Source organism: Sminthopsis crassicaudata, chromosome 1, assembly GCF_048593235.1.
Source record: "Sminthopsis crassicaudata isolate SCR6 chromosome 1, ASM4859323v1, whole genome shotgun sequence".
In the NCBI taxonomy this organism is placed as follows: Eukaryota; Metazoa; Chordata; class Mammalia; order Dasyuromorphia; family Dasyuridae; genus Sminthopsis; species Sminthopsis crassicaudata.
Window position 1 is genome coordinate 425190992 of NC_133617.1, and position 27880 is coordinate 425218871.

A 27880-nucleotide genomic window follows, 5' to 3' on the forward strand; every position below is an offset into this window, starting at 1 on the left:
AACCTGCATTGCAGGATCACAGATTTGGTTCTGAGAGGTCATCCAGTTTAATCCCTTACTTTGCAGGTAAAAATCTTTGGCCATCAGAAGTTTAATGTTTTGACCAGGGAATAGAATCCTGATCCTTTAACTCTTGCTCCATGATCTTTTTCACTGAAGTATTGACACATAAGAACAATCAGGTAATTCATCTCATGCTTCTTTGATTTGGATTTGTTGGAATGCTTAATTTTGGACATTATATAAAATGATAGGAGGAAAAAGTTCTAAATTATAGGCAAACTGTTTCTGTTCGTTATTTCCTTTATAGGAAGTTAATTATGTGACTCCAAAAAACCATATTTGAGCATTTATAATATGTGCTGGACTTCTAGTTTAGGTGAAATCAACCCTATAGAAAAGTCCATTAAGGCCTTGCTGACTTCTCTGAGGATCAAAATAGTGAGGCATCCTCTTGGGAATGAGAAGATCTATAGACAGCTCCAAGATTAATACAGTATGATTCTTCCAGTATTGAATTTAGGAGCACATGAAGAGACCAAGTATGTAATTAAGTGTTTTCCTAATAGGCTATTTGGTCATTCAAATTTTTAAGCCATCTCCATACTTTGATAAGTTAGCATGGTTGACAGGTGAGAAACCAGACTATGGATCTGAGATTCTTTATTTAGAATCATGTAAATTTGTATTTCATAAAGTATCCTTGGAGGTTCTTATTCAATCTTAGTTGTTTTGTTTTATTTTTCCTATTGTTGGGTTGTTTTGTTTTTTGTAATTATGACATATGACATTTGTTCCATTGTAAATCAGTATTTCCATATGTAAAGTCAGTACTTGTGGACATTTATAGGGGGAAAGGTGTATTAATTATGAAAGTCTTCGCTTTCATCAGGTTTTAATAAGTTTCTTCATTTAGTTAACTGATAGTACTAATAAAAGCATGGTCATACTTTCATAGGCAGGCTAGTTTCTCTCTGCTATATAACAATGGATTGTTCAGACAATCTTGGTCAATCATCTTACTAATGTATACCATTGGTCACAAGATGCAAATCAGTTTAAATCTACCATCATTTCTGGAAAACTACTATATCAACATTATTTGAAAGTGAATGTATGACAGTAGATAGATAACAGGATTTCTATCCATAAAGGACAGAAAATTACTATTGTTATCAGTGTGGTTCAAGAACATTTTTAAAACACCTAATTGTTCCTATACTCTGAGAAAGGCCAGACAAAAATATTACTGCCATTCGTACCCAAGAGTACTAGAAACACAGACAAAAAGAATGAAACCATTTAACTAAGGTATGCAATGATAATAAAATATAGCTATAAAATTCAAGGGAAAAAATCATGGTAATGAGAGGGAGAAATAAATGTATAATTGGTCAAATGTAACCAATGGGATATCTCGACAAGGGGAAAAGGAAGGTTTTCAGGAAATACCAAAATTGTGACAGGGGAAGGGATAGCTTATATTAGTATATATAGTAACTACATATTCAGGGTATTGCCTACTGAATTTGAAATCCGGCAGATGAATTAAAATCTGGCCTAAGGCACTGCTGTGTGACCCTGAGCAACTCATTTCTTCTGTAAATGCCTCAGTTTCCTTATTTTGTAGAACTAGAATAATAGTAGCACCTATCTATCAGAGTGGTTGTAAGGATAAAATGAAATAAGTGCTTTGTAAACTTAAAGTGCTATATAAAGTTAAGCTATTATTATTATTGCTATTATTATGTAACATAAAAAGTCTTAGTAAATTGATAGCAGGAAGTACATGCAAAAATAATTCTGAATAATTAAAACAGGCCTTAGGCAAAAGAATTGATCAACAGATCACAGAGTGGCAAGGGATAAGAAGTAATAGGTTTTAAAGCTAGTATCCCAGTGTCTCAGACTTAGCAGCATCCTTAGAAACTCCAAAGACCAAATTGCATCTATATCTTATCTATATCACATCTTGTCTATCACATCTAATAAGTGGTCATTCTGACTTTGCTTGAAGACATCTAGTGGGAGTGAACCCCACTACATCCTAGAGTCAGCATTTGTGACAGCTCTAAGTATTAAGAAGTTATTTCCCCCTTTCATTGAATCTTATTTTGTTAATCATTGCACTCAGTTTTGTCCTCCACGGGCCTAGAAGAACAAATTTATTTCCTTCTCCACAGGTCAAGGTTTCACATATTTGAAGGAAAGCTGTCACATCCTCCCAGGTCTTCTATTCTCCATGATAAACATTCTCAGTTCCTTCAGTGGCACATTGTATAAAATTAATTCAAGGCCTTTCCCCATTCTGCCTTATGTATAATAAGTACTTAATAAATATTTGTTGAATTAAATTGAATCCTTACTGCCCTCCTCTGGACACTGTCTAGTTTATCATTATCCATTGTAAAATGCAATGCCCTGAAATGAATACAGAACTCCAATTATGGTCACACCAAGGCAGAGAAAATCATAACTATTACCTTCCTAATCCTGGGCACATTGAAGAGGGCATAATGGGGAAAAAACATTTTAAGTACCTATTATGTGCCAGGTACAATCATACTAATTTTACAAATGTTATCTCATTTGCTATCTTCCAGTAACCTGACAGCAGTGTCTCTCAATTCTGCTTGATATGTCAGGAGTTTCCATGTCCTGTTTTTATTTTCAGCTTGTAGTCCACTGAAAACACTTATAATTTTTTTCCCAATCAACTTCTGTCAAACTAAGTATCCTCCATCTTCTATTCCTTGAGCAGAGACTCACTCTTCTCTCTTCTCTCTTCTCTCTCTCTCTCTCTCTCTCTCTCTCTCCTCTCCCTCTCTCTCTCCTCTCCTCTCCTCTCCTCTCCTCTCCTCTCCTCTCCTCTCCTCTCCTCTCCTCTCCTCTCCTCTCCTCTCCTCTCCTCTCCTCTCTCTCTGTGTCTCTGTCTCTCTCTGTCTTTCTCTCTGTGTCTCTGTCTCTCTTTCTCTCTTCTCTCTCTCCCTCCCTCTCTCCCTCCCTTTTCTCTCTCCCTCTGTCCCTCTATCCCTCTCTCTCTCTCTTTCTCCCTCCCTCCCTCCCTCCCTCCCTTCTCTCTCTCCCTCTGTCCCTCTATCCCTCTCTCCCTCTCTCCCTCTTTCTCCCTTTCTTCCCCTCTCTCCGTCCCCTCTCTCTTTCTCTCTCCCCTCTCTCTCTCTCCCCCTCTCTCTCTTTCTTTTGTATATGTGTTCCTCAAGCTTAACAGTGTCTGTAACACTGCAAAAGAATTGCATGTTGATTACTTGATTCATTTGATTCGTGGCTCTATCAAAAGTTTATGACTTTATATTTTTCATTATTAATCTCATCTATTTTCCATTTGGCCCAATTTTCTAGCCTGTCATACATTCTTTTCATATGCTCCCAACTTTGTGTTATCTGCATTCTTGATAAGTTTAATGTCTATGTCTTTATCCAAGTCTTTGATAAAAATGCTGAACAGCATAATCAAGCATACATCCCTAGGTTCTTCACTGGAGATCTTATTCAAAGGCAATATCAAACTTGCAATAAATGCCCTTTGGTTTGGCCTATTTAACATCATGTTTCTCTAATTTTTTTCTATAGTAATGTTATGAAAGGCGGTTTTGCTTAAAATGTTTATGTTCAGTCTTCTGACCTGTTTCTTGCATATATATTATTTATGGGTCTTTTAAAAGTAAAAGGTGTCCAGTGACTTTTTGCTATACTCAATAAATCAATTAGTCAATAAACTTTTATTATGTCTTTTGTGCTCAAAACACTATGCTAAGCACTAGAGATTCAAAGAAATATGACAGAAGTGTAGCCCTTGGTCACAAGGAGCTCATAGTCTAATGGGGGGAAAGCAACTACTACACAAGATAAATTGAAGATAATCAGAAGAGAAAAGATACTAAAATTAAGGATTTGGGTAGTGGGATCCACAATAAATCGTATAACATTTTTGGAATTGTTTTCTTGTAATTATCTTATAATCCATCTTGAACTATTGTTATCAAAAGCATTTTTGTTCAATTTATCCTTTCTCTTGATGTTAAATATATTTCCTAAAAACTCTAGGCACTGAATTAATTGAACTTGCCTTTCTTCCCATTGTCTGTCAAATAGTCTAAGTGGAAGTGATTATTTGTCCATTTTATCATTCTATATCCCCATTCACTCTTTGTTGAGGAGAAAAAAAACTGATTCAAAAAAAATCATCTTTTTGGTCCTTCCCTTTTTTGAAAAGCAAAATTATTCTTAAGATAAATCAAGAGACTATTTGCTTTTTTGTGGAGAAAAGAAAGGGAGAAAGGAAAGGAGAAGTAGGAGAAAGGGGAGAGAAAAGCAGAAAGGACAAAAGGGAGAGTAGAGAAAGAAGAAAGAAAAAAGAGAAGAGAGGGGAGAGGGAAAGGAAAGCATATGGGAATGAAAATAAGATAGAGGGAAGTATTGGAGAGAAGAAAGTGAGAAAGAAGAAAGGGGAAAGGGAAAAGGGAAAGGGGAGAGAAAATACAATTCAGGAGATACATGAATAAGTGAAGTTCCCCATATAAAAAGATGACTTAAAAATTCATGAAGACTTCATATTTTTCACCAGTTGTTAGTTTTTATCTTCCATCTTTAAATTATATATGTGTGTATTCTTATCTGCTTATCCTTGCAAATTACATATTCTGGACTAATAGAATGTTAAGTCCTTGAAGTCAGGTACTGTTTTTCAAATTTATAGCCCCATCACCAGGCACAATGCTTAGTACCTAGTAGCCATTTAATAAATGCTTGTTGAGTCAAATCAATTGGAAATGAACCATGTCTGTGTATTAAGCTTGGGGTTGACTTCCCAAATTTCTCATGCTTTTTACTTCCTGTTCAGATGCCTTTTTGTTTTTTGCCTCCAGGGTTTCCCAACCCTGGAATACCTGCTTGAGTGTCTTTTTATTACACATTAAAAGCTACTCTATTACAAATACCACTTAAACAATTGTCTTATTTCTATATTCTGGTCGATGATCTGATCAAAGTATGTATTGAAGCCAGTTCTAACCAAATCCAGAGCTTATTGTGAAATTTTCTGCGTAAACATTTCCAGTACCCTGGAAACTGGTAAATACTACAAATTAAGGCTGGATTTGTTGTTTTTATTAATTTTCTTGACTTTAAAAAGCAATGGAGAAAATGGTTGAATAATTCAGAAGAAACTTAAAAGTGGGTGGTCCCTACAATTTTTTAAAAAACAAGTGGTTAAAAATTTAGCACTGCATTCCCTGATCTCATGCAATCAAGTGTCAGTGATAGCTAAGATACAATATTTTCCTCCTTGCATCACATTCTCTAGTTCGCCTTTTATTGTTACTTATTCTTCATATATTATTAGAGATATGTAAGGTCATAGTTTGTTTTTTCCCCAGACTTCTGAATAGGTTTTTGGTATATTTTTTTTCTGTAAAGTTATGGGTATTTCTACTGAAATTCTTTATGCATTATAATTATTATGATATCTCAGCTTAGTAGCTATATAGAAGTACTTTCCTTTTCCAGGCTAAAGACATTTACATTAAATTTGCAAGTATTCATATAAAAATCATTCTTACTGGTTCTTGCTAGGTATATCCCCTTTGTTACACAAAAACAGGAAAAGAATAATAGTGACTATCTGTTCTAACCCCACCCATCTTTTTTTTTTTTAAATCTATGAGGAAATTGAGACCCATATGTATTAAGTGTCTTTCTCAGGATCATTAGAATACCAGTGTAAAAATATTGCTTTGGATCTAATGGGTAATGGAAGTCAAGATAAAAATATTTGTTAGGAAATAATTTATATGTACAATGTTAATGTCAAATCTATCTGGGATCATTTCAAGTCTTGATTAAACATATTCAAACATTTAATAGATAGTATTCTGTATAACTCATGCCATTTTTTTATTGAAAATAATGTCTAAAGCTTTTTTACAGGGTAAGTGGCTCTGCATTTTTATTGATATTATGTAGTGTCTTCCAAATAAGAAGTCAGAAGTATATTGTTATACTAAAAGAAAATGATGATATAATTGAAAGAGAAAAAAGAAGTCAGTTTTTGAGAAAAGCATACACTGAAGGAAAAGAATGGGAAAAACAATTCCTTTCTGTAATATTTCCTTCTACATAGCATTTCTATTCTGCCAACCCAACCCAGGATGAGTGACTATGTCTAAACTGAAGTAGGAGACACACATTTCCATGGAAGCAGCTTTAGTAACCATGGCAAACTGGAAGTGCAGGTGCTTGAGGAAGCCACAGGAAACCCAGCACAAGCAACTTTATTTTCTCTTAGCACTGATGAAATCTAAGCATATCTTGATACTTGTCAATGACCCAGTAAAAGCAGGGGTAAGGGAAGGGGTTACATGTTCTTTTAACTCTCCCTTGTCTATTTTTGTGGAGATTTTGATGGTCCAGCTTCTAAAAGCTTAGAAGTATCTCCTCTTTGAAATATAAAATTATTGATTTTCAAATGGGAAGGAACATTGAATACCTTTTTGCCTAAGTTCCTTAATTTCAGGTGACCAGGGAAATGAAATTGAATGCCAATTTTACAGAGATAGGATTTAACAAAGCAATATTCAAGTCCATTTTTTCTGATCCAAAGGAAGCATTCTTTTCCCATATACCAAGGCACTTCCTTTCTATTTCAGCCTCTTAAATACTCACCTCCAAGGTTTGGCAACTTATGTTCCAAGAGAGTAGTTAACTCTTGCTATAACTTATGAACCCCACTCCTCTATGCTTATCCAATTCATTTCTAGTTCAAATTAGTAAATTACACTAAATCAGTAAGGCAATGCATATTAGAGGGATATAGTAAGAACAGGTGGTTCAAAACACCGCTTTTCCAATGTCTATGGCCCAATCTTTAAAGTCCAGGGGAAAGAAGACTAATAGACTATATGTATCAAACAGATAATTTGTAGAGGCTGGTTGTTTAAAGTCTTTTTAAGTTTAACTGAATAGATTACTTATCTTGATTCTTAGTCATAGTATATTTTTTCTGTTGCAGTCGTTGAAATGCCCTTCCTCAAAATCCCTCATTTGTTTTGAGTTGCCAATTAAGAGCCAATTAAGAATTTGCTAGCCTCTGTCATTCCAAGGATATCCTAGGCTGTTCATGAGAAGTAAAAATGCATCCTTATATATTCATGGGTTGTTTTCAACATATGGAGTACTGGGGAAATGTTCCATGATTTGAAAGGTATCACACTATCTTGAAAACGCTTTCTTGAAAAACTTTGAAAGATTCAAGAATGTTTATGCTCTTGTATATGAACTTTCCATGTTCTGGACAATTATAAACATAGAAAACAGAAAATATTCTAAATAGTGTCAGTAGAAACATATTTTCAAATATTGAAGATATCTGTACATGACTGTAAATTCCCAAAAGGGACAATCATGAAGTTCAATAATAGATGTTCCTCAAGAACCTGGAAACCAGTAGAGATAACCTAAATTACTGCAAAATTAATAAAGAATTTGCTCTGGCTATGCCATCTGACAACCATTTTGCTAAATTATCACTATCTCTTGAGTGCTTTTCTCAATTTTTTTTTTTTTTTGTGGAGAGGAGTATCTGTCTCCTCTAATTGATACATGAATAATTCTTTTGTTTTATTCCAAATAAAAATGCCATCATCACACATAAGACCTGTGAAATTAAGATTAAATGTTATGCTAATGAAACTTATTGTGTTTTAAATTTTATCCAAAGGAAAAAAAAATCCACCAAATAAGTGAGTCCAAGGCTGAAATTATAGAAAAGCAGATATTAGCAATTTCAAATGGTTAACTTATTTTCTGTGGGCCATTGCAATCAATTCATAGGTTTAATTTGGGGTAAAAAAATGTAGTAGGCAGTGGGATGGAGTAGAAAGAGTACTGAATTAGGAGTAAGGAGATATCAGCAAAAATCTTATTTCTATTTTCAATGCCTGTGTAATTGTGGGCAAATGTCTGCTCCAAACTCCTCACCTATGAAATGAATAGGGAAATTAGATGACTTTTTAGGATCTTTGAAGACTCTTTCTGCTTTAAGTTATAATCCTATGACTCCAACATGTCATTTGACTGAAGGGTTAAAACATATTGACCTACACAAAGCAATCCTTTGGAGATTATATAATTGTGTGGGGCATTCATACTTCCATAAATAACCGAAAGCATATATGTCTCATATATGTTAGATTCCTAAATTTTTAATTAGGGATTGTAATAATGCTATTGATGTCTTCAGAACCGCTAGTGGAAGTTGTAATGATTTCCAAAGTCACCAAAATAACCCTCCTGCCAAAACAAGCAGTTTAAATAATATTTTGATCCATCTGCAGATATGTTCTGCATTGAATAGCCAAACTAAATTGATAGAATTATACCTATATTAATTTAAAGAAAGTTCATGACAATCTGTGGTTGGAATTACTAAGAAATCCAGTGTTCCAGTGGTTTTGTAATCTCATGGATTTATTTCTTCCAACAGTGTAACTCATACATGCAACATGTCAGTGTCAACACCACAGAGGCCCACCCGGTGTGCTAAGAAGGGAGGGGGGCTTTTTCTCATATTTCTTTAACATTGGAAGGTTATTAGTGGAACATATGGTCTGTCTATTGGTTCTCCTGTCTATTGGTTGTCTGTCAAGTGATCAACTTATCTTATTTTTGCTTCTACATTTCTTGATGGCATCTTCACATTGCTTCTTTAGCATCCTTCTTTAAAAAAAAATAACATATGGCAGCTTGCTCAAGTCATTCATGGACTCCTTCATTACTTAGAGTTGATATTAAAGTCTTTTGAATTGTACATGTTTAACATATATTGAATTATTTGCTATCTACGGGAAAGAGAGAGGAGGAAGGAGAAGAATTGGAACATAGGGTTTTGCAAAGGTCAATATTGAAAACTATCTTTGCATATATTTTGAAAATAAAAAGCTATTGTTTTTTTAAAGAAAAGGAAAAAAATAACTACAAAAAAGCCTTCTGAGACTGTTGTGTTTCATGTTTTGATCAAGGTAGAAAATATATATTTATCTATCAAGTGCAAAGAGACAATAAGAACTAAGAGAAAGAAAATAACATACCACAAAGATGGGTGAAATGTCAGGGTGATTATAGGATAAAATATGTCTAAATTATAAGTACTTTTAAGGTATCACATGGCACAATTTCCTTAATTCAATATTTCTCTAATCCCAATAAGAGAAAAATGGGGAGAATAGTAGAATAACAAGTGTGTAGAGGTGTGAGCTTATTTAAAATCAAGGAAATTACCAACTGACTTATTTTTAACATATTTTATATGCTTTAAAATAAAAAGTAATCACTTCTAGTATATAGAGAGCCAGTCTTGGACCTAGGAAAACTTGATTTCATATCCCACATCTGACATATCTGACATACCACTTAATATCTCAGTAGACAAACATTTGTTATTTGTTAAACTAGTGAGAATGTGCCTACTTGTATTTTAGAAGAAGTGCTTTTATATAAGAATCCCCTAACCAGTAAATCACAGATCCATTCCCTTTCAAATCAATGGGAGTTTAGGTGTTAGTGCAAGATATAATCCTTTCCAACAACTTTAGATTCATTAAATCTACTTTGAGTTGTTATATTCTCCAGGCAGCAGACAGTTGGGGAATGTACTGCTATTTGACTAAACTGTGAGTCTAAAATGAAAATAATTCATGGTTCTTTTTTTCTATTTTAAAGTACACTTGTTAGCTATGTTTTTATTTTATTCTGCTTTTGAGTTTTTGTTCCTATTAGGTAAAATTGAAAAACATTCTTTGTGTGATTTTTTTTCCTAGCCTAAACCAGTACTCTCTGCCATTTGTCATATTTATCATTTTCAGAGCTCTCATATTTATCTGAAACAAGAATCCATGTTTGACAAGCATTCCTACCCTTTGCTTACTGTTTTAATAAAAAATCTATATCACCATTTTTAATCTGTCTTAGCAGTTGAGGTACTATTTGATACCAAGATTCTAGATTTCATGGGCTTTGAAATATTTTCTTTAATATTTTTGGCAACTCTTTGAGCATATACTTCAAAAAAATTGGCATGTCTGTGATGAATTTATGGAAACTGGGTTAAATAATGACTACCTGTCCCAGTTTAAATTGTGTTCCAAAACTAAAACATTGTATTACACCGTCAAATCATTTAAATTAATGGTGAAACTAGTTCCCTAAGTAAGAGTTTCACTTGAGACTGATACCCTATTAAGTCTCCTATCTAGATTCTCAGGAATTTTTTTTGGTTTGGGGATATCATTAGGTTCTACATACCCCAGATCACTTCATTAACTCTGAAGGCAATGCTGAAAGTAGTCATATTATTTGAAGTAGAATAGTGCTTTTGATTTCATTTCATTAAGTGAAGCTATTATTATATAGAGTCAAGATCTACTATTGAGAGCAATACTGCAAAATTCCAATATTCAGTCTCCAGATAACTACTTGCCTACTATTCCGGGATGCTCCTATACAGTAAGTGCACTTCAGTATGGCACCAGCCAACCAAAGGTCATATAAAATCTTCATTTCCATTTCAGAATCAAGTTTATGGTCATTTTATCTGCATCAGATAACCAAGAAATAGTCATAAGAATGAAGTGGAGAGGTACTGAAGCTTCTAGTAAGGACACACAATCCAAAGTAGACTTGTTTCTCTGCTTCAGAAATCATGATATTCAAAGAATCATTCCCTTTCAAAATACGACTGAAGTGAATAAAACTTGCCAAATGGTAGAATCTAATTGGGTTCAATGCTATACAGTGTTCAGAAAAACTGCTTATAAAATTATTTTTATTCATGTTCAGCTGAAGCTCCATTCATATATCAGGAGATATAAGATTAACAATAAGAACTAGTAGTTAGAGGGTTTTTTTGTTTTGTTTTGTTTTCCCTGAGGCAATTGGGGTTAAGTGACTTGCCCAGGGTCACACAGCTAGGAAGTGTTAAGTGTCTAAGGACAGATGTGAACTCAGATCTCCTGACTTCAGGGCTGGTGCCATCTATCCATTGCACCTTGCTACCCCTATGCCATCTAGCTATCCCAGTAAGAGTTTATATAATGTATTAAGCACTTTGTTCTCTCATTTAGTTCTCACATCAATGATGTGAAAATGGTATCATTTTTAATCTCATTTAAATGAGGAAGAAACTGTGACATGGAGAGATTAAATCACTTGCCTAGGGTCAGTTAGCAAGAAAATATCTGAGGCAGGCTAGAAAGTCAGGTCTTCCTGATATCAAACTCAGTGTTCCATTCATTGTATCATCCAGCTCTCCAAGTGATTCTTTGACTAGGCATGATAACGCTACCATCACAAGCCAGAGAATTATTGAGCGAGTGTTTAATCTATACATTTCCTTCTTATCTATTCCATTTATAAAAGTCTGTTGGCTGATGACTAAATCTCATGGAGTTCTTTGTCTTCTGATAAGTTAAATTTTTGTGTGGATTTTTCATGTTGTTCCAATTCATTTTATTTTCAAATTGAATCTCCTTCAATCAATTTTAATCCTCAAATGCATCTGGTGTAAGTACTGTAAAATTCAATTGTCTTCAATAATGCAATTCATTTGGATAGTTCCTCAAGTAATTTATTTTCGAAGAAGTGTTTAGGAAACCTTTATGCTGCTGTCTGCTTTAGAGGACGACCTTCAGTATTGATGACAACATTTTGTTGTGGTGCACTTTAAGAATTCTTTCATGACTCACAGCACTGTATAAATAATGAATTGTGTATCAAGATTCTTAAATGGAATCTCACTACATTAATGTCCTTATAAATGAGGAAACTTCAAGTATTATACAAGGACAAGTCTTTATTGACTGCATCCCCTCTTCTGTCCCCCATTCATGTAAATATATTGTTAACACTCTGGCCTTTAATTTCAGAAAAATGTGAGTATTTATGTTGTTTTATCTTTTGACACAGAGAAAGTATGGTAGATGGATAGAATGATGGTCTTTGCATCAGGAAAATGTGGTTTCATATCTCATGGCTGGCAGGACTCTAGTACTGGGAACATGGGCATAACACTCAATGCCTTTTTTGCCTTAGGCAATTACAGGATGCTGTAAAATCACAGTGGAGTAACAACTGTGCATCAGTGGAGGGAAATTGTCCATGCCTATGAAGACTAGCCTCATTCCTGCCCCCAGTTTGAAATTAAAAGTGCAAACTGTTGCTTATAACTAGATTGTAAAATCTTTGATGGTTTGGACTATCCTTTGCCTCTTTTTGAATCCCCAGTCCTAGTACAATTTCTGGCATATAGTAAATGCTTACTAAATGTTTATTGAATGAATGAATTAAATGAATTCAATTTTTTTTTCAGGAATAAGGTGATAGAATGGAGAGTGCTTGGAAGGGAAACAAGGTTCCAAAACAATGAAGATGATAATAATAACTGACATGTACATAGCACCTTATGGTTTACAAAACATTTTCAATAATTTATTTTATTTGTTCCAAAGATGAAAATGATTCTTAGAATAATTTACTCAGCTCCTCTGGGATTGTAGAATGCTGGAGCTTTAAGGAGTTGTTGAGACCAGTTACATTTAGTTCAAAATAATTCCTTTCATTTTACAAATAAGAAAACTGAGGCCCCCAAAGAGGAAATCACTCATCCACAGTCACACGGGGAGTAGTTGTAAGGGCTAGTATTTTGACTCCAATTCTTTTTAAATACACTATGCTATAGCATATATTCATAGGTACAAAAAGTTCACTGAGGACAGATTTTTCAGTGCATGATCTAGACATCATGGGAATGTGTCTTATTGTTTAGATTATGGATCTTTGTGGCTTTTTAAAAGTAGCACATAAAAACAAAGCACCTCTTTTATTTAGACTTGGCTAAAAATTGTCTGTCATATGTAGATGATTATGCAATATCTGCCAATTTCCCACTTGGGGAGAGTTATAGCAGATGGCAGAATTTATGTTCCATGTGGCATTTGTTTAAGTGATGCGATAGCTAACATTTTTTTTCCTTGATTATTATGACTGCTTTACTTCTGAAGAGTCAATGAGCATTGGATTCCCTTTCTAAACAATCCTTATAATAGTAATGATAGTTGCGTTTATATAGTCCTTTAAGTTTGCCAAAGCACATTATCTCGTTCCTGTCATTTGATCTACACTCTCATTTGACCCATATGATAACTGAGGTTTGTATCATGGTTATTATTATCTCCCGAGGCTCCAAAAAGAGATTTGCTCAAGGTCATACAACTACCATAAGCACAGATAGAATGTGGGTGGAATGCACTGCCAACTAAGCAGGCAGACATACCCACCCATGCAATAGGAGTATTACTGCCAGAAGCCTTTAGAACTTTTGAGAAATCCCTCCCATAGATAACATGAATTAATATTCCATTAGCTATAGAAGCAATGGTAGAATTGGGGCATAAGAACTAAAGGAGCAAGGGAGGTCTGCCTTTACTATTAGAAATAGAATAAAAATCAGAAGACTATTATGGGGAGAAAGGAGATGAGAGAGTACTATTGTTTTCTTTATATTATATATCATTCAAATGCATATTTCCTTTCTCCATTAGTTATGGTTTAATATGAGAAAAGACAGAGGAGTTGTCTACTCAAAGGTATGTATCAGGGATGGAACAGGGGTATAAAATCTTCAAACAAAAATACTCATGAGGAATCCTTACTGTTAAGTCCTTACTTGTAGCATCTTGGGATTATTTAAATATTGTTTCAATCATTCTTCCATGCTTGTGGATGAATTGTCTTTTTAGACTGACAGAAGAGGTCTGGAGTGAATAATCAGTTGATACTTCTACAGATCCATGATGAAATTGATGTGTCTGTGACCTCAAAATAATTATAATCCCTTTATTCCTTATCCTATACAAATCTTGTCTGACCTCACATAAATCCTTGTAAGACCTATCCACTGCATTGGAGGCCTTTCTCAATGTATGCACTCCCTGACTGTGACAAGCTCACCTCCTTGTCTAATCTTAAAATTTCCTTGATTAATAACTTCGGCTGTGTTTATGGATGGACTGGTACTCGGCTCTATTTTAAAAATTAGAAGACATAATCCTTAGCCTCAAGGGCTTTTCAATTTAGTTGGGTAGGCAAAATCAACACATGAGAAATAGACAATGATCATGGAAATGAATAAGTATAATAACTCACAGGAAGATAGCACTGAAGTCAATGGAAAAGCTTCTATGACAGAAGTGGTACTTTCCTGAGGTTTTTGAGGACAGTTAGGATTTAGTAAAGTTAAGGATAATGGCCTAAGGGAAGGAAAATACTCTAAATGGATATATGATGTAGAAAATATGCTGACCTGAAGTGCAAATGCAAGTCTCATACATTTCTCATGACTTGCTATCTTTCTTTTCTTTTTATGGAAGGATAGTGCCATTTTTTAATATCCATTTCTGTGAGAAAGGGCCACTACAAGTGGCCTGAGTTGAAATGTGGAGATATGTTCAAAGCTACTTCATGAAATTAAAGGAAAGACTTACTGAAAAATTTCTATGCATTAATTAATGGCAGTAGCTGAGTGTTATGGAATCCTAGGTGTGAAAGGGATCATGCAGGCCAACTTTCTACCCCAGTCAGGAATGCTTTCTCCACCATTCTTGGCAAATGCTGGGCCAGGATCTGATCAAATACTGTCAGAGACAGGGAGCTGACTCTTTTACAGAACAACCCCTTCCATCACTGGGCTATTCTTGGGATTTGCTCTATTCTTTAGGCTGAACCTTTTACTCACTGATTTAATTTTATTTTGAGACACACAGAGCAAGTGTGTTACTTCTTCTTCACAGAAGCCCTCCATAGTTAAAGATGGAAAGCATGTCTCTTTTTAGGTTTATCCACTCCAGACTAAGCAGCTCCTGTTTCTCCACTCATTCCTTGTATGGCACAGTTCTAGCCCCTTACCAATCTTATCATCCCCTCAGACTCTAACTAGTTTCCCAGTTTTCCACTTAACTTCAAAATATCAGTATTGTAGAATACAAACAAAAAAGAATTGCATAAACCTTGTAATAAATAGTTAGCTATTATATAAAAAGTACATGTATATGCACATAAATATTTTAATTATTACTGTCATCTACCATGTAAAAAGAGAAAAAAAAAAGCTATGTTAAGCCTATCATGGTGCTATCTACTTCGTATATATGAAGTCTCTATGGAGTCTTTCTCTTGGGTAAGCAACATAGCTAGAATTAGTAGGTAGAAAAAATGAAAATGTTACTTAAGATATTTGATAATTGAAGCTTGAATACACATAGAAGCCACCTAGTGTGTAAATGAGTGTTCTTTAGTCATTGAAATTGTATCTATACCAAGATCTTGGTGTCAGGGAGCACCACAACACAGTGATGCTTTACTAAGAAAAAGTCTTACTGATTAGCTAAAATAGTTATATGTCCAGTTATATGCATGTAATAAACACTGGGGAGTTGATTGTAAAACTTGAGTATGTGAAGAATAAGATAGTTTCATCATAGCCTCTGCTACAATCCAGATTGTTTTAAGTCTTAACCATTAAACAATATTAAATAGGAGAGCAAATTAGTTCAACTGCTTGAATAGGCAAATTGGAGAAAGGTACAAAAAGTAAAAGGTAAAATATCTGATGCTGAAGGGTTAACTAGATGGGAATTGGTTTTATCCCATATGAAGTCATCGAATATGTCTCAAACAGAAAAATAAAGTATTAATTGAATAGAAAGAGGTGAATAAGGAAGTTTTTCTTTTGGATTTAATCAAGGAAGAATTATAGAAATGGGGAATTTGAATTAGCTCTGGTCAGACACTGGGGGATGAGGGGAAGACAGGAAATAGGGAAGGGTTATCTTTTTGTAAAGGTGTGTGTGTGTGTGTGAGAGAGAGAGAGAGAGAGAGAGAGAGAGAGAGAGAGAGAGAGAGAGAGAGAGAATTCTTTTATTTTTGAAGAGGACCAATGACATCTTGAAGTTGCAGTAAAATAGTGCATGATGAGTGATGTCTTGATTTAAACATAAATTGTGTGTGAGTGATGTTGTTGGTAATGATAATAGGAAGAAGGGAAAAGTCATTAGAAATTAGAAATATGATTGCTATGTGATTTTTGTATCTCTCAAAGATTTGTGTAGGACACAAAAAAGAGATGTTAAAAATATTTTAACAACAATTAATGAAGCAACAGAAGTGATTACAGAGAAATGTTGAGGATTTTCTTTCCAAATCTTTAAAATCAGAAATGATTCACTAATATTTGATATGCTCCAGTCAGGATAGTCAGCCCTATCTGAACATAAGAGAAAAAATGATTAGACTCCAAATTAAAATTTGTGTTTGCTTCCTTCTTTCTTCTTCTTTCTCCTCCTCCTCTTCCTCCCCATGATATCATTTAAAATATATGACAATAATTTTTATTTGGGGTGATATAGATAGAAGCTAGACTCATGAATTCATTGGCATAGGGAATCCTATGCCAATCCTAGTGAGAGACTGATGCTCTGTACTGATGCAGATGGGCACCTGTTCTCTGACTTGAAGTCTTAGAGGAATAGGGACTCTGAGGAGCTAAATGTTTTAACTAGGATCTCGCAACCAATGTGTGCCAGGGGCAACATTTGAATATGTTTCTTCTTGACTCTTAGGTAGGCTCTCTGCCCAAGCTGCTTCCTTTGTTACTTTTACATTATTTTGTTATTTTTTTTCCTCTCTTGTGAAAAAAGTTGTTCATTTGATTGTTGGGCTAAAGAAAGGGTCGAAGTCATCATGTACCTTCATGGAGTGAAGCCTCTTAGAGGCAATGTTGTCTTGGATTAGATAAATGAAAACTTAGATTACTTTCCATTATCAGGAATTTCATGATTTAAAAAATTTTAAAGGAAGTTTTTTTTTTCTTTCTTTCTTTCCCCTCCCTGAGGCTACTGGGGTTAAGTGACTTGCCCAGGGTCATACAGCAGCCAGGAAGTGTCAAGTGTCTGAGGCCAGATCCAAACTCAGATCTCCTGACTTCAAGGCTAGTGCTCTATCCACTACACCAACTAGCTGCCCCTGATTTTAAATTCTTAAAGATATAAACATACGGATTTAGACTCTTCTTGGACCTAAGATACTTCAGAGAAATCTAAGGTTCTTTGGAAGGTAGATTTGTGCTATGTAATCACTGATATATGTAAGGCCAAGACAGGAGGGCATTTTAGTCCTCAAAACAAGAATTGACTCTTGATTTCTGAGGCCTGAGAGACTTAGGGTAGCTTATTTTTCAGCTTGCTCTCAGTGAATAGCTCACATGCTAGGAGAATGAGGTTTATTATTATATCAGAATTCTGATCTCTGGGGAGTTTCTACAGTACTGTGAAAATGCTACCTCAAGTCTACTTTGTTGAACTGAATGTGTGTTATGGTATAACTCTCAAAATGTTAAATAAAAGTTTCAGGGAAGAGGGGAAAGTCCTGGAAAAAGACTAGAAATAAAAATGAATATTAAGCATAGCTTTCCAAACAGAAGGCAACCACTGCCACCCTTGTGTTGCAGCCTAATCGGTATCAAAACTGACTTTCTTGCTGTCTGAGATTATGCTTCCTTGCAGCATGGAGATGGAGTGACACCCACTGGTACCAACTTCACGGTCCTACAGTAGACCTTTTTCAGGTGTTGCTACAGTAAGTTGATTGTCCTTGGGGAAAGCCAGATAAACACATGGGAGATAAATTTTGCCATTTACCTAGTGTCTCCTCTCAGTTCTTTCAATAAGCCTGGCTGGTGGTTTTACATTCCTTCCTAAAGAAAACACTCCACTGGGATTTTGAGACAGACGGCACATTTGAATGCAGTCCAAATTTCCACCCTCATTTCTCCTCCTCCCCTCTCTCTGATCAGTTTTTTTTTTAACTTCCACATGCAAAGGGTTTTGGGAAACCCACTCTTCATGTCATTTGATTGAGTTCCTAACTCATCAGCATACATTTAGAGGAAGCAAGCTTTTTTATTTTTTTTTCCACTGAGGGGGGTTGCTAACAGAGATTTCAGCTGAGAATATCTGGGTAAAAAATATATAGTGTGAATTTTTATCTGTTCAGAGGTACAAATACATATCATGCTAGTTTGGCAGAAAATGCTGCTTTCATGTATTTCTCTTTGAACCAATCATTGGATGTCAGCTTAAGTGATCATTTTAGACATGCATAAGGCAACATGTCTGCCCTGAGTCAACTCATTCAGATTTTGACTTCACACATCAAACCTGTAAGAAAACTACAGAGTAGGTTTTGTTTCTGTGATTTTTTTATTTTATAAACTCTGCTAAAGATAATTATATCCTAATTTTTAGAAGCAATTACGTGCTTGATTAAGCATATAAATGTTGTTTGGACCTTGAGTATTTATGTTTTCCTCAAATTTAAATTTATTTGAAAACTTTACATTCAGGGAATAATATTTTATAAAGATGATAGTGAAACACCGTGGTGTATTCTCTTGATTAGAAAATATTTACATTAATTTACTTTGAGAAATTGAAGACTAGAATTACTATTATTTATAAAGACCCCCCTTACCCTTAAAAAATATCAGGGTGGAAAGGTGTTCCACACAGGTATAAATTGGGCTAAAGCAAAACAAAGCTGCACACTATAATTATAATGATAAACCTTGATCCTAGAGAAGAAACTAAGAAGCATACCTCCCTCCTTTACTGGGGTTATGGATATGAAATGCTAGTTATACTTTGAGACATAACTGTTGCGCATTGATGTTACTTAACAGTTTTTTCTAGGAAAGGAATGATTTGCTCTCTGGAGAATGTGTAGGAAAAAAAGTGATCTCATTTAAATTGAGATAGGTACTTCAAATTTCAACTAACATGTTAGGGAAACTTTTTGTGGGCTCCAGGGATACTGCCCCACAATGACCTTCACTTGCACAGTCCGAGAAAAATGATGCAAAGCAGTGTCCTCTAAATTCATTTGAAGGGAGAATAATATTTCCTGAATGGTTGCCTTATGGATGGAAGGTGTTTTCTTCCATATGTCCTTGACTAGTTAGGTGATGGAACACTGAATCTGCTTCAGAGGATATTTAAGAAAAACAAATAAAAGTAATAAATTTTATTATTCTCTTTGGATTGAATGTAACAGTTGATATTTGATATTAGTATAAACTTTAACTGAATTTTGTACAGGTAATGCAGTAATATTAAGGGGCAGATATTATGTATCATTTATTTAAAGTCTCCCAGGAAAAAAAAAACACACAACAAATAGGCCTATTCAGCATTTTATGTGTAATGATTGGAACCTTATAGCAAGGAAGTTCAGGTATTGCCTCTAATACCTGATGGATACATGATTTTGAAGAGGTCACTTAATCTATTAGTATTCTGGTGAAAATAATAGCTAACATTTATATAGCATTTACTATGTGCCAATTATTGTGCTAAGTGCTTTATAATTATTACCTTATTTGATCCTTATAACAATCCTGAGTGGTTGGTGTTTATTTTCCCCCTTTTACAGGGGAGGAAATCAAGGCAGATGTTACTTATATGACAGCTACAAAGTATTTGAAGGGAGATTTTAATTAAGTATTCCTGAATGCAGAATTGGCACTCTTTCTACCATGCCAGCTGGCTCTAAACAATATTCTAAAACTAAATTATAGAGAAAATACTGGCCCCAATTAGTAAAAAGTTCTCTCACTCTGAAAATCTTTTCCCTAGTCCAGTCATCCGTATAGTCTCAATCCCTATTCCCTCTGAAATCCAATCCTTCTGAAACATACACTGTAGTTGAGACATGTATCTTTAAAAAATAATACCTTGTGCAATGGGTAGTGTACTAGACCTGGAGTTAGGAAGATCTGAATTCAAATAATTGCTAGCAGTATGACCCTGCACAAGTCATTTAACATTTGTCTGCCTCTGTAAAATGGGGCTAATAATCATTCCTGCACCCCAGTGTTGTTGCAAAGATCAAATGAGATATTTGTGGAGCTCTAATCACAGAGCTTGATATATATAATTGGTGTTTAATAAATGCTTGTATAGGCAGGTTGCAATGGATAGAGCACTATCTCTGAAGTCAGGAAGACTCATTTTCAGGATTTCAAATCTGGCCTCAGATATTTACTAGCTAGTATGACTTTGTGAAAGTCACATAACCCTGCTTGCCTCAGTTTCTCATCTGTAAGAAGAAAATGGTAAACCACTCCAGCATCTTTTCAAAACAAAACAAAACAAAACAAACAAAAAAACAGACAAATAGGGTCATGAATAAAGTCAAATGGGGTCATGAATAAAGTCAAATAACTGAGCAAAAACAAAATGCTAGTATCTCCCCTCCCTTTCTTCTTTCTGTCCTTTCCTCTTTCTTTATTCTTTAATAGCCTAAAATGGCAGTAAATGTTGTGTATTGTACTGTATAGTTATAGGGATATATATTTGTATTTGAGGGTTGAAATAAAAAAGCTTTGGTATTTTGAAGGGTTTTCTGTTAGTCTTTTCATTAATGCTTGTTATTTTTAATACTCATAATGTGTTTCTTGTCATGCTTGTTGATATTATCTTCCTCGTGATATAATAATAGTTCAAGCAAATTATCTGACAAATTGATACATAGATTACCATTTTTGTCAATCAAGACATATTTATTGTTAACAAGTTGTGTCATTTATGAATCATTTTTTTTTTGTCCTTCATAATCTAAGAAGATCAAAATGGCATTACACTGTCAGAATTGATGTCCATTATGGCCAATTGATCAGGCCAATATTAACTTAGAAGGGTCTATCTACCATGTGTCAGGTACAAACAGCCTATGTGAACATTTAGGGAGGAGATGTCTCTAAATTTGTATATATCATGTTTATTTTGAAAGAATCTCTACCTGCATACACTTCTGATGGAAAGTGCCATCCTCATCCATAAAGAGAGCTATGGAGACTGAATGTGGATCGAAGCATAGTTTTTTAACCTGTTTTGTTTTTGTTGTTATTTGTATGCTTTTTTCCTCTTCCTGAGGAGGGGGGAAGAAGAGAGAAAAATTTATAACAAGGTTTTATAAAGGTGAACATTGAAAATGATCTTTGCATGTATTTGGAAAAAAATAATATTCTAAAAAGAATTTAGAAATAAAGAACACTTTAGTAAGTGTTCTTTAAAAAAAAAAAGAAAGAAAGAAACTCTACTCACACATCTCTTGTATACATCCCTGTCTCTTCACTCACACAGCCACTATCTTCTCATATCTCCCAAACTTTACATTTCAACTATTATTACATTAACCTTTTTGTTGGTCTCTCTGCCTCAAGTCTTTTCCCTGTTCTAGTCCAATCTCCACACAGCTGCCAGAATGATTTTTCTAAAGTACAAGTCTGATCATGTCATCTCCCCACACCTAGCATAATAAATTCTTAAGTCTTCCTATTACCTCCAGGATCAAATAAACAGTTCTCCATTTAGCTTTAAAAGCCATTCACAATGTGAGCTTTTTCTGTCTTTCCAGTCTTCTTGCCCTTTGCCTTTCTCTACATGCTTTATGATCTCCATCTCCTGATTCTGTGCTTTCTCATTAAGTAAAACCCAAGCCAGAAATGCTCTTCTATACTACCTTGGCCTGTTGTATTCCTTGGGTTTGTTCAAAATTCAGCTCTAGTCCCACCTGTTGCATTAGGCATTTCCCAGTTCTCTCCCCTGATAGTTCTTCCCTCTGAGATTATGTTGGATTCCCATTGTATACATCTTATATATGCATAATTGTGTTCATATTCTATGTATATATATATATATATATATATTCATATCTCCTATATGCATTTTTGTTTGTTCCCATTACAATATAAGATTCTTGAAGGTGAGAATCACATTTTTGCCTTTCTTTATACACCTAACACAATATATACTTTATACACTTAGCACAATGTCTGGTAAACAGGACGTGCTTAATAATGCTTACTGACTGACTTTCTTATTGGCTGATCAACATACTGTAATTGGAAATTCAAGGGACAAAGGCAATATAAAGCATATCACTTGTTTTAATGGAGTTTGATACTCTATCTAGTAGGATGGATCTAGACCTCTAGAAAGAAATCTGAAATACACTAGTAGATAAAATATCACAAGTCTTTACATGATTAATTGCCAAATAAATATTGCAGTTAATTAATATTGTTAGGAGTTCATAAGATGGCATTATAACTCTCTGAGAAAGCTTTATAACTGAGAAATTTGATAAAGAAAAAGAGAGGGAAATCCAGAGAAAGGGTAAAGTACAAAGATGTGGTCAACAAACCTGAAAAGATCATCTGGTCATAAGCATACTTAGTGTACTTGCTGGAAAACAGAACTCCTATACCATACTCAAAATGGGAAGGAGAAGAGCTCATAATATTGGGAGCCCATGATCTGAGAACATTAATGGAAATGTTTCACAGGGCAAAGTGAGGGAAGAGATCTGGCAATCTGGCAAATGACAAAACAAAACAAAAAAAACAAAACAAAAAAAAAAAAAAAACCAGCGGAGATGATAGCATGGGCCACCTTGAATGCCTGGCTGAGTATTTTTAACATTACTTGTAGAAAATGGAACACTATCAAAGGATTTTCAGTAGGAGTGTCATGATAAAAATATTCCTTTGAGAAAATCTGGCAGCCATGTGAAAGATGGCTTGGGAGAGGCTTTCTTTTCAAATCCCAGCGAGGTTGTTGCAGTAGCACAAGAATGAGAAGGTAAAGAACTAAAATAATAGAGTGATAGTCATGATGGAAAAGAATGGAAGACTAGTTAACCAGATGGGAAATTAAGAGATAAACTTTATTTTAGGAAATCCAAATTAGGGAAGCAAAAAAAATTCTTTTAGTTATTCAATTAAGAGATAACTGATATTTTTTAGGCAAAGTCAGCAAGGGAATTTGTTATGGGGCTATGCATATTTTTACAAAGCCATTTTCCTCAATGAGATGGCATATTAGAGGAAGGAAAGATTGATCCCTGCTTATGAACAGGAAAAATTATTGTTTAAAAAAAAGAATTAGGGGCATCTATATGGTACAATGGATAGAACATCAGCCTTGAAGTCAGGACTTCCTAGCTGTATAATCCTGGACAAGTCACTTAAGCCCAATTGCCTCAGGAAAATAAATAAACAAACAATTAAAAAGAATTAAATGTTACCTGAGAATACTATTGTGGAAGCACACTCCATCATACTTAATATGCTTAGTTTGCTTACTTTAAAAGTGTCCTGCTTTCTCCTTCTATTACTTCTCCTTTTTGTAACTAGAGTACTATATCCCCCACTGAACTGTCTTCAAGTTTACCCCCTTAGTTATGTTCTCTATGCTGTTGCTGTCCCCAGTAATCTTATCCTCATTAACCCCAGTCCCCTTCATTCATAATCACTGTTCTTCCTGATCCTTTCTAAGTTATTAAATCTCTGTTCCATTCTAAACAGACTTCACTTTTTCCTGATCCTCTTGCTTCTGCCCTTATTAGACCTTCTGATTTTAAAATGAAATCTGAGGTTTCCTCATCTCCAGGTGGCCTTAATAATGTTAGCTGGTACTTCCACCAATCCCAAACCTTGCTCTATCATCACCACTGATGCAGCTAAGTGACACAATGAATAAAGCATAGAGTATTTTTGGAAAACAGAATTCAGATACCATATCCAAAATGAGAAGAGCTCATAGTACTGGGAGCCCATGATATGAGCAAATTAATGATTTTATGGGTCAAAATATGGAAGAACTGAATTTAAATCTGGCCTCACTCACTTACTAGCTATGTGATTAGGGAAATCACTTACATACTCTCTGCCTCAGTTTTCCCAAATATTAAATGGGGATAAAATCACCTATTTCTTGAGGATTATTGTAAGAATCAAATGAGATAATTTTTGTACAGTCCTTAAAACAATATCTGACACATTATGGGTATTATATAAGTATACCTTCTTCTTCTTTTCCTTTGAAAACATATCATTAAACTATGTCACCTTTTTAAAAAAAATTCTAAACTCCAAGTTTCTCTGACATTTTTTCATGATTAACTAATGACCACCTTTCCTCTGAGATTCCTATATACACTTTAGTCTCTAAGAAACTGTCCTCACTTTACTTCTACTTACCCCATCTCTTTCAAAAGCTTCTTATTGTCCAAACTTGTCTATTTTTGCTAATGTACCACTAATATTTAAGGGGTAACAATTGTGGAGTTACCTTTAATACTCTTTCATCCTTTATTCTGATGTCAAATTAGTTGCCAAGTCCTGCAATTTCTATCCCTGTAACAAGGATAACATCCCCATTTCTGTCTTCCCACCCTTACCTTTAATACAGGACTTTCACTACAAATAATATAATATAACTAAGTCCTGATGCATATAACTTATCTAGAGAAATGGTCTCATTACTTAAATTCACAATGTACATTTCCATTGGGCTGGAACCAGTTACTAAACTTTACATAATTATAACTTCAAGTAGTTAAAGAGTAGGATTTTTTTTTACAATAATCCAGATATATCTATATGCAGTTTCTTTTTTTCACATGATTCTTTTTAATGATTGATTTCAATATGCATTGCTTTATGAATGATGTTAGGATAGAAAAATCAGAACAAAAAAGAAAAACCATGGGAGAGAGAAAAAACAGGAAAAAAAGTGAACACAGCATCAATTGATTTACATTCAATTTTCATAGTTCTTTTTCTGGATGCAGATGGCATTTTCTATCCAAAGTATATTGGGATTGCCTTGGATCACTAAACCACTGAGAAGAACCAACTTTTTCATAGTTTATTATTACACATCCTTGCTGTTATTGTGTACAACATATTCCTGGTTCTGCTTGTTTCGCTCAGCATCAGTGCATGTAAAATCTTTCCAGGCTTTTCCAAAATCAGCTTGTTCATGATTTTTAGAAAAATAATATTCCATTACTTTCATATACCATAACTTATTCATTTATTTCCCAATTGATGGACATCTACTCATTTTCCAGTTCTTTGCTACCACAAAAAGAGCTGCTACAAATTTTTGCACATGTGAGTCCTTTTCCCTCCTTTATGATTTTCTTGGGATACAGACCCAGTAGTGGTACTGCTGAGTCAAAGGGTATACACATTTATAGCTCTTTGGGCATAATTCCTCATTGCTCTCCAGAATGGTTGTATCATTTCACAACTCCACCAATAATGCCTTAGTGTCCCAGTTTTCCCACATCCCCTCCAACAGTTATCATTATCTTTTCCTGTAATATCAGCCAATCTGAGGGGTGTGAGGTGGTACCTTAGAATTGTTTTAATTTGCATTTCTCTAATCAGTAGTGATTTAGAGCATTTTTTTCATATGGTGTATAGATGTAGATGTAATTTCTTAATGGATCTCCATGATTCCATACTCACCCCTTATTCATACTCCATACCATTGGCTAAATATTCTTCCTAAAATTACATTATGATCCTGTCCTTTTTCTATTATAAAATCAATACCTCTGATTGAGTTGCCAATAGTCTTATTCCATTCCACTTTACCTAGTTCCTCACTGCTGCCATATAGGCTTTTTATTCATAATTTCTTTGTTCCTTAAAAAGTCTTTTACAGAGCCTTTTCCACATGATTTCAGTTCTGATATTTCCCATCCCAATTCAGCCTTCTTACAAATTACCTTTACTATTTTATTGAGACAATTAAAATTAACTTTTGTTTCTCCTAAACTTTCCTCCCTATATTTTTACCTTCTCTTTCTTCATCCATTCCAAATAAACTAAATATTTCCACCTCCTCTCTTTATCCTGTTCCCTCTTCTCTCCTTGAGGCCCTGTTTCAGTAGTTTTCCTCTTTTTTTCCTAGGAATTTCTTTTTTTTAAATGTATATTTATAATTTTGATATCACTACAGTTTGCTTTTTAATTCCTTACCACACCTCTTCCCAATAATCTATCTTATATAATAACAGTGGATAACACATAGTATATACATATATATATATATATATGTATATATATTTATACATATATATATATAAAACAAAATACTTTATTTCTATACTAAAGATTATAATCTTTTTGCATATCATATATCCCTTTGATAGTCTGGTGAAGCCTGTAGACCACTTCTCAGAAGAAAATTATTAAATATTTAAAGTAAAATTATATAATGATAAAGGAAACCAATTAACTTAAAATAAAATTAACAATTTATGTACATAAACCTCAGATTAAGAACCTTTAATATACAAAAGAGAAGCAAAAGAACAGGAGAAAAAGAATTATCAAAACTAACAGCCACATCAAAAAAGTCTGTCATGTGTAATGTTCCACACATTTGTCTCAGCAAAGAAAGAATGAGGAGGAGTAGGAAATGTCTTCTTCAATCTCCTTGGATTAAATCTAAATTGTTATAACTTTATAGCATTCTGTTGGGTTTTTTTTTTGAAAGAGAACAGATTTCAAAAAGTTGGAAAAGATATACAACGTATCAAACCCTGGCCTTCACTCCCTCTGTAAAGAAGTGGGGGAGAAATAGCTTCTCATATCTTTTCTTTAGAGACATTTTTGGTTTTTTGTAATTTGTAACATTCAGTTTTGATTCTTTATGTGATGGTTCTTTCCATTTATATTGTCATTGTATACATTGTTTTATTGGACTAGCTTACTTCACTTGACATTAGATCATATAAACTTGTCATATTTCTCTTTATTAATAATATTCATCATTTCTTATAGCATAAAAATATTCCATTTCATTAATGTGTCACCATTTGTTTATCTATTCCTCAATCAATGAGGAATCTATTTTGCTTCACTTCACTACCACAAAAAGAATTAAATATTTTGATTTATACGGGGAATCTTCCCTATTACCTTTTTGAAATATAAATCTAGTAATTGAACTTCTCAGTCAAAAGATAGGAGTATTTTAGTCACTCACAACATTGTTTCAATTATTTTGTTATTCTTTCCACTTTCATTATTATAGTCATAGTCTATATTGTTCTTTATTTTGTTTTTTCTCACTTTGTATTAGTTCCTATTAGTCTTTTCATATTTCTTTATATACACCATATTAATTATTTCTCATAGAACTATAATATTCCTTTATATTTATACAACACAATTTGTTTATTCATTCACATTATGGAGGTCTTCTTAGTTTCTATTCTTTTGTTACAATAAAAATACTACTACAAATCTTGCTTTCCATGGAGAGTTGGATATATAGTTTTTGTCCATGGTCACAACAGAATCTAAAAGGGGCAGAGTGCATAGAAGGTCAAAGAAAATGGGGCAAAATATAGCCATAGTTAAGAGTGGGAATGTCAGTGCCATTATAACAGGAAGGAGTCCTTGATCCCATTATATTGCTTATTGTTATACATCATTTGATTTATCAAAGAGGTATTTTACAGCAATGAGCAGATTTAATAAGATACATTTGACTGGTTTCTGAACTAAGATTTCAGTTATGGAGACTTATCAAGCAACAATATTGGATGGGAGTTAGAAATGTCTAGCCAGAATATCCCAGAAAAGAGAAGGTATATGACGTAAACCAAGAATGTGTTCACTATAACAGAGATAGCTTATGGAGAAATACTAGACTTGGGGAAAAAATTATCTCTCTCTTTTCTAAGTTAACAAAAAAGAGCTAGATTTGGAATCAAAAGACCTAAGTTCTAATTCAAACTGTAATGTTATTAGCTTTTTGTGTTGGAAGAAGTCATTTCACATCTCATCTATAAATCTCTCAATTCTTTTTCAGTTATTTTATCCTTATAGATGCTCTGATAACTTAATGTTAAATACCAAAGTCATTGCTTTCTCTCATACTACTCCCATGAC

The 27880-nt window shown here is 34.1% G+C and overlaps 1 protein-coding gene across 28 annotated transcripts in view; it reads left to right on the forward strand.

Annotated features, from left to right (window-relative positions):
* RBFOX1 (RNA binding fox-1 homolog 1) overlaps window positions 1-27880 on the forward strand; it is a 2692248-nt gene that overhangs the window by 1556178 nt on the left and 1108190 nt on the right. For 4 of the 28 annotated variants that reach the window (XM_074280486.1, XM_074280484.1, XM_074280485.1 and 1 more), the window contains one exon: window positions 67-182. The exons of the other annotated variants lie outside the window; for them this stretch is intronic. In XM_074280486.1, the coding sequence (XP_074136587.1) occupies window positions 141-182 (42 nt within the window). In that variant the 5' untranslated portion in view covers window positions 67-140. Of the gene's footprint in view, window positions 1-66; window positions 183-27880 lie in introns of those variants that run through there. 28 annotated transcript variants of the gene reach the window in all.